Raw genomic sequence first — 20,069 nt, forward strand, 5'->3', positions numbered from 1 at the left:
CGGACATTCCCCAAAGATCACAAGTGTTTTTTAAATTAAGTGTCTTAAATGCTGTAACAATATCATTAGCAGTTACGTGACGCAATTGAAATAATGTACTGCACCCCGCAACATGGTCCCTCAAAAAGGTCTCTGCAAGTACTGAAGACGAGTTTAAATTATTAGTAATGCTAGCAGGGACACTACTAAAGAAATCTTCAAAAGCAAGCGCAACATCAGCATTTTTGTCAATAACCATGCCATTATGTACAAGTTTTATGGTATTACTTGATTTGCTTTTACCCATTTCACCATTAATAATAGACCAAACTGTTTTAACTTTATTATCCGAGTCGCGTATTTTATCTCTGATATACAAACGCTTCGCAGTAAAACAAACAATTTTAAAAGTTTTTGAGTAATTTCTAACATATCTAAGAAAAGATGGGTCTTTATTATATTGCTTCATACCATATAACTCATAAAGAACGATCCTACACCTATGTATGCTAGGTGTCGCCCATTTACTAAATGGTAAATCCTTGGTAATATTTAAAGATTTAACTTTAAATATTTTTTCAAATTCATTATGAACTAAATTAAAAAGATTTTTAAACATTTCACAAGGATTATTATGACAGGATTGATCATTCAGTACGGGCAGGTTTTTATTAATATTATCTCTAAATTTATTAATGCCTTTTTTAGTTATAGGCCTAACATTAATTCTTTTAAATTCAGGTAAGCAATCCCATTCAAAAACTACTTTCTGGCCACAGTGATCCGAAGTGAGTGTATTGAGAATATTTTTCTCTAAACAGATGCAGTCGCAGTATATATTATCAATACAGGTTGCAGAAGTAGGTGTAATTCGTGTGGGTTCATTAAAAAGTTTATACAGATTAAATGACTGAAACAAATTAACAATTCGTGTTGCCGTTTGTGTTTGTAAAAGTATATCAATATTAAAATCACCACATACTTACTATAACTTTTTTTTTACTCCTACTTAAACGCTTTTATTACAGAAATCATTTATTTTATACATTTCCTAATACGATATTGGAATTGTATACAATTCCTAGGAAGATTATACATTTCCTAGGATATCTATGCATTAAATAGTTTATTAAACAATATTTTATACATTTCCTAAATGGTATCGGAATTGTACACATTTCCTAGGATTTGTATGCAATTCCTTGATTTCATACATTTCCGGTAACTTATATAATACGAAAATAAAACGAAAATTTTATAATTTAAAAAATAAAATCTATCTAGCGAATAGCCTCGCATCCACGACATAGTTTCTTATTTTAAAAAAACACACGACGACGTTTCTCTTCTGTCGGGCCAACTCATCGGTATCTTTTTCAAACGAATACGAATTTATGTTTGTTTTCTCCTCGTAAAGTTATGACATGTTTAATACTATTTAGCTTATAAATAGAAGAACATATAATAGCAAAATGGAGGTACAATATCTCGCTATCTTGTTAAGTATATTTTGGTGTAACTGCAATGCTATTATGTGGAGTTTGGCACCTAACACCCAAAAATGTTTAAAAGAAGAGTTACAAGGAAACGTGCTAGTCGCTGGAGAATATGAAATTACAGAAGTTACTGGTCAACGTGTAGATTATGTTGTAAGTAGAAGTTACATTACACAAGTATTTTTGTTAAGGTTACCGCCATATAAATTTCGGTATTCAGTCCTGCTAGCGTATAATACAAGACAATCCAGTAATTGGTTGAGATTTAATCTTATTAGAATACACATCATCACACATATAAATGAAATGTGAAAACTGATCCACTCAATATGACAATATTGTAGCCAGACTATTTTCATTTAAAATGTTTATTTGTTTTGTTTGTCAGGTCAAAGACTCAAAAGGCCACATCTTAGCACAGAATGATAACATTAAAAAAGGAAAATTCACATTTGTGACAGAAACATATGATACATTTGAAGTTTGTTTCATATCTAAAATGCCACCTGGTAAGTATGAAAAGGGGTTTCTTTAGAGAACTGCCGCACGTATTATAGGTTTTTTGTGGGTGGGGGATGGGGGGGGAGGAGGGGGGGACCCTCCCACCAAAAGGGGAAAGTTAGGAAACCAATAGTTTTGGAGAAAAATCAATTTGGATAAAATTTAGAATATGGACCGTCGAGTTGGATATCGGCGATTTTATAGCGATAAGATAAGACTCTGAGAAGTAATTTTACGAAGTTTCAACTTGTGAAGCCGCGTATTTTTTTTATAATAAAATAAACAAATTTGTTTAATTTTGTACTACTTTTCGTAATTTTGACGTTGACAGATGCTTGTCACTAGCAAAGGATTCACTCATACAGCTTTAGTGATATTTTTCTCACAATAATACTTTATAAAATACATAAATTGATAGTTATTTTAGTATTATTGTATATAAAAGAAGTTAAAATATGTTAAATTGGTTGTTAAAATTTAAAATTCATTAAAATATTTGTGTTTTATTATATTTCCTCTAAAATATAAATATATTGGATAATAGTAACAACGCACAAAGTTAAATTAAGTATTTTAGTAAAGATAAAGACATTACACAAAACACTAAAGTAACCGTCATGAGAAGCTATAAATTTTGTAAACAAGTGTTCAGGAGTTCACAACATTTGGACCAACAAAAAAAATGAATTTGTTTAAGATTTAATAAATTATTAAGTAACAAATATTACAATTAACAAATATACCAATACACATATATATACAAATATAACAAATATACCAATTAACCTAACCAATTACTTCACAATTTAAAACCTACTTCTAATATTAACCTTAAGTTTCCAAAGATTAGCGCGTTTGAACAAACAACTCTTTCTTTTTACTTATTATATATTTTAGATAAATTGTATTACGCACCTTTTGACGTTTTTTTCGTGGCGAATTTATTTCCTTAGATGTACTGGCTACTGGCTCCATTATACGTAATAACAAATAAAATTAACGCAACAATTAAAGTAACAACAATAAAAAAGTGATAACGAAACAATAACAAAATTAACAATAACAACCAGATCCGCGATATATGCAAAGCAATGAAACAAACTCGTACGCATTCGAAACTCGAATGATGCGTTTATTTCAAAATGGCGTCCCGATAGTTCACAATCCCTGCGACGGACGCGTTCCGGTACCAAGAAACACAAACGATAGCGCTTTGCGTCGTTAAAATATGATCCGACTAAATTAAATAGGTTGTTACTTTCATATAACCCGTCTATATTTCATGTCGATTGAATATGGTCAATTTATTATTATCTCGCAGTATAAAATGTTTACTTAGTAAAAGATGTTTGTTTACATAATTTATAGCTTCTCGTGACGGGTACTTTAGTTTACATATAGCCACACCAGCAATGTAGCTGCTCGGCTTTTAATTAATAATTCATTTCAATTACATTTAATTATAATTCAATTTAAGTTAGTAATTCTTATAATAATAATACAATTATGGGTAATGTAACACACATAAATCCATTACACAAAAGATGAACAGTCACATAACCAAATCTGTCAACCCCGACTCCACGTGGTCCTTCCGCTGTTACCCCTAGAGTGTATTTAAAAAATCGGAAGCGCGGAGGGAGAGCAGCCCTCGCCCGCTGTAGCTAAGTGCAGGCACCGTACGAGCTGAAGCGGCTGAGGCTGGTCGCCGAAGGCGACCAAACAGCCGAAGCTGCGTAGGCGAGTTAGGTGCCTGTACTTAGCTACGCAAGGGTGATAGGGCTGCACTTCCCGCAGCGCTGGAGCAGAAGCAGAAGCAATATAGTGAAACTGGAGGGAGTTTGGGAGTGGAGGGAAGGGAAAGGTTTATCCTACCATCCATTATTTGTAACTTTAGGCCCAATTATAACTTCAAACTTTGACCTTGAATATCTCAGGAACTACTGGTCTGCGCCGGTGGGGGGTGGTACCTAGGAGTTCCCCCTGACCCCCCCTCCCCTCCCCTCCCCCTCCCCGCCCCCCCATTGACGGTCCACGTTCTAAATTTTTACCATCAATTTTCCTATTCTAACCTCAAAATGTATGGAATTGGTGTAACAAAAATTTTACGATACATAAATAAAATACAAACAAGTTGTGAAAACCTACGTAGTTTTTTTTATTTGAGTGGGAATCGCCCTAAAGTCGCTTCTGGCACTCGCCGGCCGCTGCCGCGGCACGCTCGCTTCGCTCGCTCGGCTCGTGCGGCAGTTCAAGAGTAAACCTAACACGCTCGTCGCTTCGCTCCTCGCTACCTATTTGAATATTAAAAATAAAAGTATAATAGTTTTTTAACCTACCTACGTAGATTTTTTTTTGTTTGAGTAGGAATCGCCCTAAAATCGCTTTTGGCACTCGCCGGCCGCAGCGTAAAGTCACAGTACAGTGAAATGGAACGTCTTGGTCCGCTTTTTTGCACAACAAAACGGATAAATGCACTTTTTTCGCACAAAAAATTATTAACTTTAAAAATTAATAACTAAAAAACTACAAGTTTCCTAACGATAATATTTTGGAATTACAATCTTACATTACCTAGCTAACTAAAAATATAAATATTTCCAACAAATTCGTGCGGCAGTTAACTAAAGCCAACCCTATGAAAAAAACTAAATATAAGTTGACTTGATCGATAAAAAAAAAACCTAAAAGTTTTTACTTGACCATGTGCATGAAGAAATGTATATAAACTGTTACTTCATAATATGTCTTTCTACTTTATAAAAATAAGTCGGGTATTCCTTCCTGACGCTATAACTCCAGAACGCACAAACCGATTTCCATTCGATTCGTTTTGCATTAGTTGGAAAGGTCTCTGGCTCCGTGAGGTTTGTAGCAAAGAAAATTCAGGAAACAATTCAACAGAAAAGCGGGAAAACCGGGAAAGTCACTTTTCACATACAGCGCCTTATGTAACATTTCGTTTGGTGTTTAAACTATGAAGGTGGTATTTAAACATAAGGTGGCGAAACGGAATTTGCCGGGTTTGCTAGTTATTGATAAATAAACATTATCATTTATCATGAATGATCAATCTATATTTTAACGATAATATTACTTGCTTAATACAGTCTCTCTACTTTGTTCAGATTATTAACTTTGTTCGTAATTAAAAGGCATAGGTAAATTTGTTATTCAAAAATGAATGAAAACCCATGGTCCTTGATGAGGGTAACTTTCACCCACAAAATCTAGACCATTGTACTTATAGTAAGTACAAATTTTTCTGCTACATAGTCATCACACCATCTTATAAATTAGTATACTATCATAAACAATTACAATCAACTATGATAATTATTAATGCCTATAACAAATAAGACCTGAATGTTAAAAATCTCGTAATACATTCACAAAATATGACTGTTAATGTGTGTCAGTGACCTCTTATCAATCCATACTAATATTATAAATGCGAAAGTAACTCTGTCTGTCTGTCTGTTACTCAATCATGCCTAAACTACTGAACCAATTTTCATGAAATTTGGTATGGATATATTTTGATACCCGAGAAAGGACATAGGCTACTTTTTATCCCGGGAAAATGACGCAATCCCACGGGAACGGGAACTATGCGGGTTTTTCTTTGACTGCGCGGGCGAAGCCGCGAGCGGAAACATAGTTTAGTATAAGTTCGATTCATTTCACATTTTCACTAATATGGTTTCATTATGGTGATGACTGATCAGCTTTCGGTCCCTTGCTAAGCTAATTTTTGTTTCATTGTGATTAAACCTAAGACCTCTCTTAAACCACTTGCAACACTCAGATGCTGAGAAATATAAAAAAATGTTATTGTTCATTAATATCAGAAATATATAAATAAATAGTAATGTATTGTATTATTTTTCAGAACGCCGTGGTGTGCCACAAGATGTACATTTAGACATTAAAGTAGGAATTGAAGCTAAAAACTATGAAGGCGTAAGTATTTACTGCACTAATTTTAATACAAATATATGGTTATATATTATTATTGTTTCAATAGATGTTACTACTATGTTAGTACTTTTTAGTTTTTACTACAATATAATATGCATTTAAGTTTTATCTTTTTCCACTTTTTATTTATTGAAGTGAAACTTCGTTAGGCGCGTTGACAGTAAAATTTAAATGTAGCGTCATGGCAATACCGTCACGTCATGGATTAAGGCGATGATTTTGGATTCTTTGAATCTTGCCAAAGAAGTTTTACTTCTGATACATGAGCTCGGCACACACGCTCTATTTTATTACTTTAATTTTCAATGCTTATACATATTTTATTTTATTTTTATTTCTACTTTTTGTTGGTGCGCTTCACAAACAACAACTTCTAGAATACATGGGTAATGAGTGCTTATTTACATGGTTGAGTGTCTGCATTATTTTTAGCAGCATGCTATTATTTTTTTTCTCATTTTTGTATTTATTTTAGCTAATATATTTGGCTTAATTTTATATGCATTTTACAAGTTTTTTTTGTCTAATAAGAAAATGATCATCTGTCCGTAATTCCTTCAGTTATGTGCTTTTATTAAATGGACAGTATGAGGTTCCAAAAATAGTTAATTTTTAGAAGTTTGTACTCTAATATTGAAATCCAGATTAATTTATCACAAAATGTGTGTACAGTGCTATTCCATTAATTATATGAGTGTTTTTCACTATTATCATGTTGCCTAACAGCATTAATTGTGTGATTTATATCATTTTATCATCTGTGTAGGTATACACAATGAGTGTTTAAAGAGTTTGCATGTAATGGCCATTTTATATAGTTCCCTAGCCCTACACAAATCCTTGTTTACAACATAACCTCAAAGTTTTTTTTAAAGACATTTTTTCTAGCAAGTATTATTCGTGTTAAAAAAAAACCATTTAACTAGAATTCGCGTGCTTTGAAATGGACTATTTAAATAAAATGCTATAATTTATATAAGGGCTGATTTTTCAATCCTTGGTTAAAACTTATTCGTCGAATAATGTATTAAACTACCATTAAAAAAACGTATTCAAATTGCCCGCATTTGACAGTTTACGTGACATTTTAATATTATCGTGTAATACCTTATTGGACGGATAAATTTTATCCAAGCATTGAAAAATCGGTCCTAAATATAATGTTTGTATGTAGATTGGTGAAGCTGCCAAATTGAAGCCAATGGAACTGGAGTTGAAAAGATTGGAAGATCTCTCCGAGGCGATTGTCCAGGACTTCACTCTCATGAGGAAGAGGGAAGAGGAAATGAGAGACACTAATGGTAAAGGAATTTGAAAACCTATGTGATTCAACTAAGAGTAAGATCGATTATGCGCCATATTGTGACGTCATTGGTGTTCATTCAAACAAATATAACCTAAACCTTCACGCAAAATAGGCGCTTGACGTCGAGTTGCGGAGAAATGCCCGTCTATTATTATTATAACCTAAAAAAAATTGTTTGTATTTAAATTTGATTGGGATATGGGGTAAGCAAAATAAACTAACAAACAATAGACATATGAAAGTCATCGACTTTCCTATTTATAGTTGAAATTGAATCACATAGCTTTTTGCATTCATTTCCATATAATGCAAAGTTGATAATTATTGATATTTATACATGACAGTCTAGTTTCTCCTGACTTTGCTTAACAATAAAATGTATTTTTTTTTTCAGAGTCAACAAACAACAGAGTCCTATTCTTCAGTATATTTTCAATGGTGTGCCTGTTGGGACTGGCGACATGGCAAGTGCTCTACCTCCGTAGATACTTCAAAGCCAAGAAACTTATTGAATAACAACTTTATTTATTTTGGTGTAGTCACATTTGTGTCCCGCGCGATTCTAATATTTTTTACCTATAAAACAATGTCATTCTTAAAGTAAGTTGAATGAAATATCCCATTGAGCCCCGAACGGCCCGATCGGGCCATGACATAATAGATTTTCTATATTGTCTGTGATTTTGGGGCCTGAGTTATTACGCAAGTTTTTATCGATTAATGTGCATAAGTAAATAAGTATTAAATTGTCCTATTTTTATGAATTTAATACTCTGTTATGTTCCTGCTTTTGGTTTTGTTTGCACAAATGTCTATAAATTCTGTGTCGAGACTAGAACAAAACTTATCTCTGGACCAATATGCTGTGGCTACACCGTTTTAGATCTCGCGGCGATAAGTGGTCGAGGCGTCGCGTAATATACAATAACTTAAACAGATTTATTTAATATTTTTGTTGTATGTATATGAATGATTTTGTCTAAGGATGTATAAAAGTATTTGAAATAATGGCGTGTTTTTTTGTATTCCAATAAATTCGTAAATATTACATGATATTTTATGTAAGTTAAAAACCTTTATATATTTATTGAAATTGTGATGTATTATTTACTTAATTTTGGCCGACATTCCTCGCATAATTGGATCGTTATCTGCAAGATATCAGTTGTTTAACTTCTTAAATTATAATTTGAATTTTCTCCAAAATTATATGGGTACTTAAGTACTTAATGATAATTGCAGCGTTAACAATGAAAATAAGTAATAAAACACCAGTTTCAATTAATATTTTATTGCTGAATCTAAATACATCTGCTTGGTAAAAAACATAAGTTTGAGTAACTTGTACACTTGTGGATTGTAGAATATTTCTCTTTAAAAACCCTTCCTTTGAAAAACATCTGAACGAAAACCATAAATAATAGATCAAGATGTAACATTAAAATAATTTACATATAAGTTATAAAATTAAGATACTTGAAACAATTTTTTCTTATAGACAAAACTATTGCGTAATGTAGGCTATATTCATTATTTCAAATCCATATTATTTGCGAATTCGTATTATATTATCAAATTCCAATAGATGTTGATTTATTACTTTGTGACAATATTTTTAGCTCCTCAAGAACTTACCTATTGATGCAAATTATTATATACCTAATTTAAATACAATTTCTTTAGTATCACCATAGTATAAAGAGAGCAAGTAAGTTATCTTCGCACGAAGATACTTCGCGTCATTTGTATGTACTTGGAGCGCTTGGCCACGCCCCCCGTTCATATACGTACGCAAGCTTGACGCACGCACACAACGTCGCTCGGTTACTTCTCATAGACGGTTCTCGTAACTCGTTAGGGGCGCGGGGGCGCTATTGCTGTGAGCGGTCGGTGTTTGTATAAACAATTATTAAAAATACCAACGTGACATGTTAGAACGCTGCGCCTCGGAAGTTTAGGTACCGTGCGCTCCTAAACGAACGGCCTACTTGTTATCTTTATACTATGGTATCACTTATTACAATAATCATCAATAAGTGGTAAAACGATTGCAGGTTGGCATTCCCATCAATAATATTACGGAATAAAATCTTCAATTGTAAACACCTTTATAAATGCGATATTTTGTTACACTTAAGCCAAGAAACATTAAAAGGACCAATTCAATAAGTTCATACATATTATATTAAAATCGGACAAGAAAAGTTTAACCTATTCAAAATATTTATTTGTCAAATTTAATTTCCCTCCAAGTTTCCCTCTAATTCGCATCATTGAAATGTAAATTTATACACAAGTGACATCCGACAAGCATCCAATTAAAATTATATTAGGTAATGTAGTTCTAACTTCTCACTATTGTTAATTAAAAACTTTCAATTCAAATGCCATTTTAATTTAAGAAAAATACTAAATGGTATTATTATAAGAATTAGATTTCATTGTATAATTTACAATATTGGGTTTTTAACATTTACAGTATAATATCGGTGAGAGGCAAATCGTTAAATGCATGCTTGCAACCATTCTCAATAAAATTATTTTATTTTATATAAATAAATATAGTTAATAAACATTACATAAATATATACTTTTTCTCGTAACTAGACAAATAATGTAACAAGCAATATTTCGTTTCTCAATCATTTTCGTAATTAAAAGTACCTACATCGTTAATAGGGCTTTTGTAAAATAATGTGCATAATATATTCAATAATTTATAAGGAAACATAATATTAGCAACGAGAACTTTAAATAAATATCGATTGCATGGAATGTATAACATTTACAAAAATAATATAAAAGTAAGTAAAAATATAAAGCATAAAAAAGTGTAAATAGAAATAAGTAATTTTCTTTTAATATTTTCCTAGAATTAAAATCATAAAATACATAATAAAGGTACGACATAATAATATGTTATTGCAGATTTTCAAATCAACAAAAATAAAAATACGGTTTGTTGACCGGCCAATAGGAGTTTAAAACAATCTCATATTATGGTTAATTAGCTATTCACTTTTGATACTTTTTATGATGCAAGAATTTCTCGTTGATTACAACTTCCTAATCTATCTTCGGGCTTCGATAAAAATATTTTCAAGTTATAGAGGTCACTACATTCGCCTCATAAGTTTGGTGTTTTGTACCTGCTATTTCTTCTAATCTTATAAAAATGTTAGAAAATTGTCTAGTTTACCCGAGTTCTATAATCTCTTACTGTAACTTGGTAACATAATCTGAGCACCGCATATCAAATTACTTATTGCAAAAAAGTGTAGTCTTTCCAGTTGTACTAGTCTAGATATCATTTACGCATGAATAATGCAGTTTATGCTACAAGCACAGGACTATGAACTGATTTTAGTAAAAATTAATGTTGGTTAGTGATTTATAATCATTTCTCTAGGATTGATTGATTTCTACAGTCTGTTATAAATTCAGCCGAAATAATAAGCTATGAGGTGTAAACATGAATACTAAAGATAGTTCTCACATTGCACACATTTTTATTCATTTTCCAAATTGTCAAATTCGTAACTCGCTCAGTCCGCCCGTCTCTGATTACCATAAATAAAACTGCGACACTCTCGTATGTGCAAATGCTATATAACACTCATTTACTCTATCTTATATACAAATTAAACAACCAAACTGTACACGAGTACTCATCAAAGCGGAGAATAGTCTAATTGTACTGTTAAATGTTTCACACCCGCCTCTCGGAATATTCTAGCGGCTTGTTCCGTGACATACCGCGGGTCCACCTCCCTCGCTACCTCTAGCTTTATAGCACCAACGTGAACATCACTACACAGAGTCCAGAAGTGTGGCTCCTGCACGGCGTGCACGCCGGCCAGGCCCACGACGCGCGTAAACAGATTCGGTAACGCGCGTTCGATCGAAAGCGGCGTCCTTTGCATTAACACTCCCGCCGAATCCCGCACTAGAGGAATCACACTCGCGGCGATCAGCAGCGCGATAGCCATCGAGCAAATCGGATCTGCTCTCATCCAGCCGAACATTCGCATTAGAATGGCGGATATTATCACTCCAACGGAACCTAGCGTATCGGCCAGGACGTGGAGGAATACTCCGCGCATGATGGCCGATCCTGCGCCAGTGGGCGCCTCGATGTCATCGTGCGAGTGGCCGTGGTCGTGGTTGTGCGAGTGGCCGTGGCCGCCGTGCGAGTGACCGTGACCACCGTGCCCATGTCCGTGGCCATGGTGGAAAGCGTAAATACCAACCATGTTCACTAAGAACCCAAGAATTGACACCAAGAGTAGACGTTCGTGCTTTACCTGAAAAGTAATAATTTTAAATGATTAACATTTCATAGGAGATCTTAGCGCCTTATCTAAATTAAGACGAAGTTAATTTATTTAGAAGAATGAATTAATATTCTTGCTTGAAAATTATCATATTAGGTACCATTAGTATAGGTACCATTATCATATTAGGTACCATTGTATTGCTATATTTTTAACCGTATGAAAAATCGTAGGTATAGTATTTATTTTTATCCCAGGTCAACCCAGACAAGCGTCTTGTCATTTATTGTTCTTAATATCATGTTTAAACAAAAAAAAAACCTATTACCTACTTCAAAGAATGCCGAATGGCTGAGATCTTAGGCTATTTGACAGTATAAAAAATAAATTACTTTTTTGTGTAATCCATATATATATAAGGTTTTTGAAGCGATTTAAATTAATAAATGATATAAATAATAACTTATTTATTTATAAATCGTCGAGAAAAAACATCATATTTTTTAAAATGACCACGTGACCGAAAACATCCATGATTGGCTGCATCTGCCATGACGTCACAGCGGCGTAAATAACAAGAGATCCCAACGTTTACTCACGTCGTTGCTGAATTTCGCTTTTGATTTTGTTTCTTGTATAACTTATTTCTTGTGATTCAAGGTGTCTGTAATCAGTTTTGTTCTTTATGTGTTATTTTTGTTTGTCATGGAACCTAATTTCGAAAAAGCAGACAGTAGAAATCTACCTAAAGTGGACGCTATAATTAGGAAATAATATTGTAATACTGTGCTATAATGGTTGGCATGTTCTTTAAAAACAACCAAGATTTTTACGCTCCTCAATTGAGAAATGTGAAAACAGCTAAGTACGTAAGTTAATATTTCAATCGTCATTCATTACCTTTTTAGTTAATTGTACCTACAAACATGAATCACATTAATAGCACAATAATTATGAAGTATACATTTTTTAGATTAAGTCCTTTATTTTTCATTTCAGCCATCCAGTTTATAGGATTGACGTGTGTGTATTGATTATTTTCAATATCAATACAAACACGTCATCATCAATTTATATACATACTAGCGACCCGCCCGGGCCCCGGCTTCGCACGGGTGCAATGCTGATACTAAATACACTACAGAAAAATTGTGAACGTTGTATAGGTATAAAAATATAGCGGCCCGCTCCGGCCTCCGGCATCGCACGGGTATAAAATACATAGCCGGGCGGCCGCAAACGCTACGTCCTGCAATTTTTAAATCTGTAATATCTTCGAAAATATTCACTTAAATCATACGGTGTAAAGGGCCATATAGATCTATATTAAATGAACAATGTATCCATGGTATTTAATTGGTTAAGGATTAATGCTGTATTGGTTAAAATCGCTTCGAAAATTAGCCATTATTTGTCGTAAAAAGTAAATGACAAAAAAAAGTTATTGTGGGTTATCCATAAGAGATAGACATATACCATCGCGGACTTTTCTGTAGACCTTTTCAATGTGTATAATACTTAGTACATTATTTTGATAAAACTCGTAGGGTTCAGCCTGCGTTTGCAATGTAAGCGGAATAAATGTAATTTTTTACGACATCACATTAGAAACCTCAAAAATAACAGTACTTCTCCACTACTTAATGGATCTTATTATACATATAAACTTTCCTCTTGAATCACTCTATCTATTAAAAAAAACCGCATCAAAATCCGTTGCGTAGTTTCAAAGATTTAAGCGTACAAAGGGACATAGGGACATAGGGACATAGGGACAGGGAAAGCGACTTTGTTTTATACTATGTAGTGATATATCATTATCTTACCCACAGAACAGTAAAAACATATAGAAGTGCTTTATTGTCATAATTAGTATGAAAACCAGTGTCGCCAAACCCACACATTTAAACCGATAGTTATACAGTACACTACAAGTAAACTATGCCTTTGATTGGACAGCTTAATTCGAGTAGAAACTGACTTAGGTTATAAATTCAGCATTTCAATATGTACCCTAACGCACCATGTTACGGTTTATTTTAGTATAACATCCCTAGGTATATTAGCTGTTTTGTTTCTCATTGCACAGAAATTCCAAATTCGAAAACATTCAGCTACTCCACAACAGAGGGCGTTAGTTTTCGATAGATATAAATTTGAAACGCAACACATAGAGATAAGGTTGAAATTTGTGTCACTCAACATTAATGACATTAACTTGATATTTATCTGATGCTATGCTCTGAGGGATGTCTGCCTTGTTATCGATAATTCACAAATAAATATTTTTTGTGTATTTTTTTTCTTTTTTTTATATGAGTACTTATAGTATAATGTGTCACATTTTGGAGTATGTTTATTACTACTAAGTATGTCTTTTTATATTATTATTATTAAATAAAAAACGGAACAGAATAGTATTAATCAATATTTACAAAATACAAACAGAGAGATATGCATTATTTTAAATCTTGGAACTGCCGTAGGTTTGCTGTATCGGTGGCCTTTGTTAGACCGCTTAGTGATGTTTGGCATCCAGTTAACTCGTCACGTTGTATTTTTCCATTTCTCTTTTAAATTAGCCTCTTTGGGAAATCTATAAATAAATTGGACAAATGAAAGCTAAGGAAAAATAAAATAAAATTTAATATTTATAATGTTTGTCTTTTCTAAAGTATCGATACTGTCGATATACGCCACAAGCATCACTAAAGCGACATTCGTTTGTTTATTGCAATAATATTCCAGAAAGTCTTGTTTGATGTTCAATCTATAATAGTACTAATTTCTTACGTATTAAGGTTCATTTTGACTAGATATTTGTATACAATTTTGACAAATTACGACAAGCGAAGTTATAACATAAAATATAATTAAAATAAATAAAAATAAGACTTACCGATGGTATGAAATGCCTTCATTGCTGATATTATTTCGTCTGCTATCATTTTTGCACTCTAATACCGAACAACACGTCCTAATTAATGAATAAATATGGAAAAAAGGTTTGACAGCTGACAACCGACTCGAATATTTTTCTGCGCATAACTGAGAGCAAGTTAGGTGATCTTACCTTACTAGTGACACGTGGGCCACGCCCACATCACACTTCTATCTACTTTAGGGTGCACTCACACACATCAGTCACCGTCAAGTCACCGATGACTGATCGGTGACGGTTTGTGTACGTATCCACAAACACCAGTCACCGTCATGTTGTCCGTCAGTCACGTCGCCGGTTTGACTGAATCATTGAACACATACATCAGGTTAGTCAGTGATTAGACGTGTGTCACGCTAGAGAACATGTAGCAATTGACGGTAGCACGACGCTGACTGAACTGAGACGTGACGGCACCGGGTGAGTGGGGATAAAAGTATGATACATGTATGGAAAGATTATTTGACGTGCCTGACCGGTGACGTCACTGATAGATTTCGTGCCGGCGACTGTCGTGTGGGAACAGAGTCATACTAGAACTATTGATACATATTTTTTTTTAATCCTGTCCGGTGACGTGCCGTGACGGTGACTGATGTGTGTGAGTGCACCCTTACTGTTCTGTGATCTTACCTCAAGCAGGTATTATTCGACCAAGCCAACTAGACGCTCGGGTGGAATGCGGCCTCCCCGCCCGCTTACCGCCTCAGGTACCGCGTTCGCCTTAGTACGGTTCGCAGCATCGACGCATTCGTACGTTTCGCATCGCTAGTTATTTCTGTACTTTTTATTATTAATCGTTAAAGCTTGTTGTTGACTGTTAAGTTTTTCGTTGTTATTTGTTTAAGTTTTTACTGTGTTGTTATTCATAGACAGCCCTCGAAATGGGGAAAAATAAGACTATTCATAGCGGAGAGCGAACAGTGATATTATTAATATTTTTTTTTTGCTATCTGTACCCGAGACATGGGCGGGTGACGTCACAGTTGAAAAGGGTCTAGTTGGCTTGGTCACGTAGTAAGTAATGAGACGATTTATACTATGTATTGCAAATAAAATAAACTGCCTACTAGGTATTCAACACCATACTTACATCGAAGTGGTCTTCACAAAAAAATATAACTGTTTTAATTGATATATCTACGCATTTTTATATCTTTTGGAGCACATATAAATAGTTTGTCAGGGGTTTTAATAGTCGTATTTCTGCATCCAGGAACTACACACCACCTATAAGAACTCATTTTCTGGTTTTTAAACAGATAAACTTAATTATACTATAATTAAAACAAAAACGAACAATAAGTACTAGGAGCAAGTTGATGTTTACGCCGCGGTGACGTCACCATGGTCGCGAGACGCCATATTCTTCAAAATTGTGTTTTGGCGGCGTATTTGAATATCATGTTTTTATTTTCCATTTTCTCAATGAATAACTACAAAAAATTAAGAAACATGTGTTTTGTGTGCTCTATAAACGTATCTTAATAATTTGAGACAGTTTTCAAAACCTTGTCAAATAGCCTATTATATTTCAACTTACATGATGCATATTTTATACATTTGACCTTTTAATAATAATCAAGTAGCGTGGTATCTTTTCAAAATAGTATAAACATGATATTATACTAATGAATGGTATTTTGCATATTGTAAAAACTAGCATCTAGTTTGAAGTCTCTTATTTTTATTTCGATACACAATAGCCGCCTTTTTTGTTAATTTTTGGAACATTATTATTTATTACATACCTACTTATATCTATCTATCTCTACAGTGTCTGTAACCATTTTCTTTCGAAACTACATATTTGACATTTTATTTTTTAATCTTAATACTATTATAAAGGCGAAAGTTTGTATGGATGTATGGATGTATGGATGTTTGTTACTCTTTCACGTAAAAACTACTGAACCGATTACAATGAAATTTAGCACACATATAGAGGGTAACTTGGATTAACACATAGGATAGGTTTTATCCCGGAAATCCCACGGGAACGGGAACTATGCGGGTTTTCCTTTGAAAACGCGGGCGAAGCCGCGGGCGGAAATCTAGTTATACATATTCCAAATAGGTATGTAATACCAATGGAATTTCGATAGAAAGTTGGTAGGTATTACGAAAGGCATTACTGTAAAGTATGCTAACGTAACAAAAAACAAATTAACTTGAGAAAAAATACGTGCCGATTCGTCGACTTATCATTTGATAAAAACGTGATAGTTTGTAATTTAAACATACTCAAGATCACATAATAATTTCGATATCGTGAAAAATGGAAAAATCAGCACAAAACATATCTCTAGCAAATTTTGTATAGATACCTACAAGCTGAAAACTTTTCCGTCTTTATAAACCCATCTACAGATAATTGAAATCAGTAACAATAATTAATTGATTCAATATACAAGTACCACAAATATTAGTTAAGTTAGTATATGAAAAAGCAATCCAAAAATTGTTAATTGGAATGAAGCGACACTCGCACAGATCTCTTATAGGTATTAATTATAATACTTTCAGAAAATCTAGATCCTGAATTTGTTTCGAATCTGAAACTAGGTAGGTATATTCTAAGAAAAAACCAGTTTCACAAATTTTATGTATTCACTTGGCCACTTAATTTTATTATTCCAGTTTAGACTATTTAGATTTTTAATAGAAAATGTATATTCCTTGCTACAAATTTGTTGCCCGTCAATGTTTCACTTTAGGCAAAAATAATTCTTTATGAATGGTAAGATCTGTTATCAGTATAGTTATCCAACAATATCACAATTTAGTAAGGATTAAGTTATTATATCTACTGATAAGAATGCAAATACCAAAGTTATTTGGTTTTTAAATTTTATGTTTTATAATTTTTTTTTTAACAGTGCAAAGATATGATTCTTTTACATTAAAAGAAAGGCTCTTAAACATAAAAAGTGTTAATTTTCCATCTCAGACCTATGTAATAATATTAATTAATAGGAAAAAAAAAGTTGGCAACCCTATTGCTACAATTTTTCAATAGTTGTTTCTAGATTACAGTAATTTGAGAAAGCCATTAATTGCCATGAAAGCTATTACATAAATACCATATCATTCCATTGACCTACTATTCAATTCCATTTCTAGGAATTAATATTATGAATAATACCAGTTTGGTTTATAGTTTTTAGATGCTATATTTTTCAATGTTTATGTTACCTTGTTTCAAAACCAAATATATTAATTCATTGAAAATAAATCAAATTTAAGTTAAATAGATTAAGGGCTAATTTTTCAATCCTTGGTTAAAACTTATCCGTCGAATAATGTATAAAACTACCATTTTAAAAACATATTCTAATTGCCCGTATTTGACAGTTTACGTGACATTTTAATATTATCGTGTAATACTTTATTGGATGGATAAATTTTATCCAAGCATTGAAAAATCGACCCTTAATAATGTGAACAATACAATAAAATCCCAGATAATCCCCAAATGTATTCACTTCAATTTTTAAATAATTAAATATTAATATTGAATTTTAGTTGTTCCAGAGCATGTTTAAACAAACTCATCCGCTTTATATTAGGCATAGATATACATACCTCAGGTGGTTCAATAGCTCTTTCAACAGCCTCGCTCATAATGAAGAATGCGATAAACAATAAGAACAGGCCATTTACAAAGCCAGCTAGCACCTCAGCCCTCGCGTAACCATAGGAGTACCGTTCATTTGCTCTCCATTTTGATATCAGGGATGCAGCCAGGCCAGCCACCAAGCCCGTACAGTCAAAGAACATATGGAAAGCATCGGATATCAAACCTGTAAGAGACAATTTAATAATTTGTCTTTTGGATATAAATTGTGATTTATAGGATGTTGAGTTGTGATATTTTGCTCAATATGGTGGCTTGATAATCTATATTATATAAAACTCAAAGGTGACTGATATAGTGATCTATCAACGCACAGCCACCAACCAAACCACTGGACGTATCGGGCTGAAATTTGGCATGCAGGTAGATGTTAGGACGTAGGCATCCGCTAAGAAAGGATTTCCCGAAATTCTTGCGGGAACGGGGAAAAACGGGGATGCACGTACAAAGTCGTGGGCGGAAGCTAGTTACATATATACCTAATGACTGAATATGATTTTTCTGTTTGTAAAATGTATTACAATTTACATGTGCTTATAAAAGGTAACATGTTTAATAATAAACATGTTTATAAATCGAATGATAACTTTAAAATATATTGTAATAGGTACATTGCAGTATCTATTATTTTAGAACTGATTAGACAGGATTTTTATATAATAAATTAAACAGTAGTTAAATTTTTGTGTTTTTATATAGTCAACAAACAATATGGTATCAATTAGGTATAAATTTATAATAAAACAACCAATCTTCAAATAGGAAAACAATAATGTGCAATTCTTAGAGAATAAATAAGAAACATCAATTAAACTTACCCAAACTGTTGGTCCATATGCCATAGAACAGTTCGACGAAGGCAAAAGATAAGTTAAGTATGAGGAAGAGGAATAAATTCCTCGAGTTCTTGTCTGAATAAATGAGTCTAAACCAGTTGCCGAATTTTTCCGGGATACCGGTAACACCACCGCGTGAATGCCGCGTATCTTTTTGAGTCAAAGGTAACATTGTAACGATTAATTTTGTATTATTTTAAGTTATTTCATTTTAAACTACCTAAATAACACAAACTATGACCACAAATACTGCATACGTGTACTTGATCCGCATTTAATAACCTTACAGTAAAATCGATTGCAAAGGTTTATTGAAGATATCGATTTTCTGTAAAAATTATTTATAAATTATGCACATATTTTATAAAAAAGCCCTATTAACAATATTAAACAAATTTAGACTTTTAATCTTGTTCACAGCCCATCTGTCGTTATCGTCGATTATTGTTGGCACTTGGCAGTTGGCAACTTGGCACTTTGGCAGGTGGCAGTCGGCCACAGATCTGTGCAGTCGGCAGATATCTCAGAGCAATAATATAATTAATTGTCAATGGTCTCTAATCTATTCTATAGTGCTGATCAACGACCACAGTGTACAACCCACACTGTACAACGGCTGTTGATTATTTGTTGTAATTATTATTATTTTGAAAAATATATTGATTTTTATATTTCAATTGTATGAAACAATACTACTGCTAAAGGTAAAAATAATCATTGATTTTTAATTTCATCCTGGTACGGTTAAAATAATAACAATGCTTCAAAGTTTCTGGTTTAAAAAAATTAAAACACATCATTAAAAAAATCTTGAGTTTTGTTTTTAATTTTAGCTGTTTTGCTTGACTACAATCATAAACCATACACTAATCAATTTCGTATTGGTTGTTATGATTTGACATTTAGATCATCCAATAGAAATACAGATCTAGCATCAATTTATTGTAATAGAAATAGAATCTGTGATGATTCATGAGCCTTCAAAGCGACACACATTTCCGGAAAAGATATTTTTATTGTCTATGTTTTAATATTTATAACAGTTTATGGTTAGATAATAGAGTTTTAAAAATGCAATTAAAAATATAATTAAATAGGTTAAATTATTGGTAATAAAC

General features: G+C 32.9%; 2 protein-coding genes across 2 annotated transcripts; one reads left to right on the forward strand and one right to left on the reverse strand.

Annotated features, from left to right (window-relative positions):
* The first annotated feature begins 1,308 nt into the window (after positions 1-1,308).
* bai (Transmembrane emp24 domain-containing protein bai) lies at positions 1,309-8,271 on the forward strand. Its single transcript, XM_090112094.1, has 5 exons — positions 1,309-1,628; positions 1,864-1,984; positions 5,869-5,939; positions 7,132-7,258; positions 7,658-8,271. The coding sequence occupies exons 1-5, from the start codon at positions 1,452-1,454 to the stop codon at positions 7,777-7,779; spliced, it is 618 nt and encodes a 205-aa protein (XP_089968220.1). The 5' UTR covers positions 1,309-1,451; the 3' UTR covers positions 7,780-8,271.
* Positions 8,272-8,538: 267 nt separating this feature from the next.
* On the reverse strand, positions 8,539-19,424 carry ZnT86D (solute carrier family 30 member 7). Its single transcript, XM_090112093.1, has 3 exons — positions 18,934-19,424; positions 18,064-18,281; positions 8,539-11,567 (listed from the first exon to the last, which is right to left on the reverse strand). The coding sequence occupies exons 1-3, from the start codon at positions 19,121-19,123 to the stop codon at positions 10,935-10,937; spliced, it is 1,041 nt and encodes a 346-aa protein (XP_089968219.1). The 5' UTR covers positions 19,124-19,424; the 3' UTR covers positions 8,539-10,934.
* Between the last annotated feature and the right edge of the window lie 645 nt (positions 19,425-20,069).

This window comes from Colias eurytheme, chromosome 18 (genome assembly GCF_061535395.1).
Source record: "Colias eurytheme isolate Ceu_HAF_F1 chromosome 18, ilColEury1 Martin Lab GWU primary, whole genome shotgun sequence".
NCBI lineage: Eukaryota > Metazoa > Arthropoda > Insecta > Lepidoptera > Pieridae > Colias > Colias eurytheme.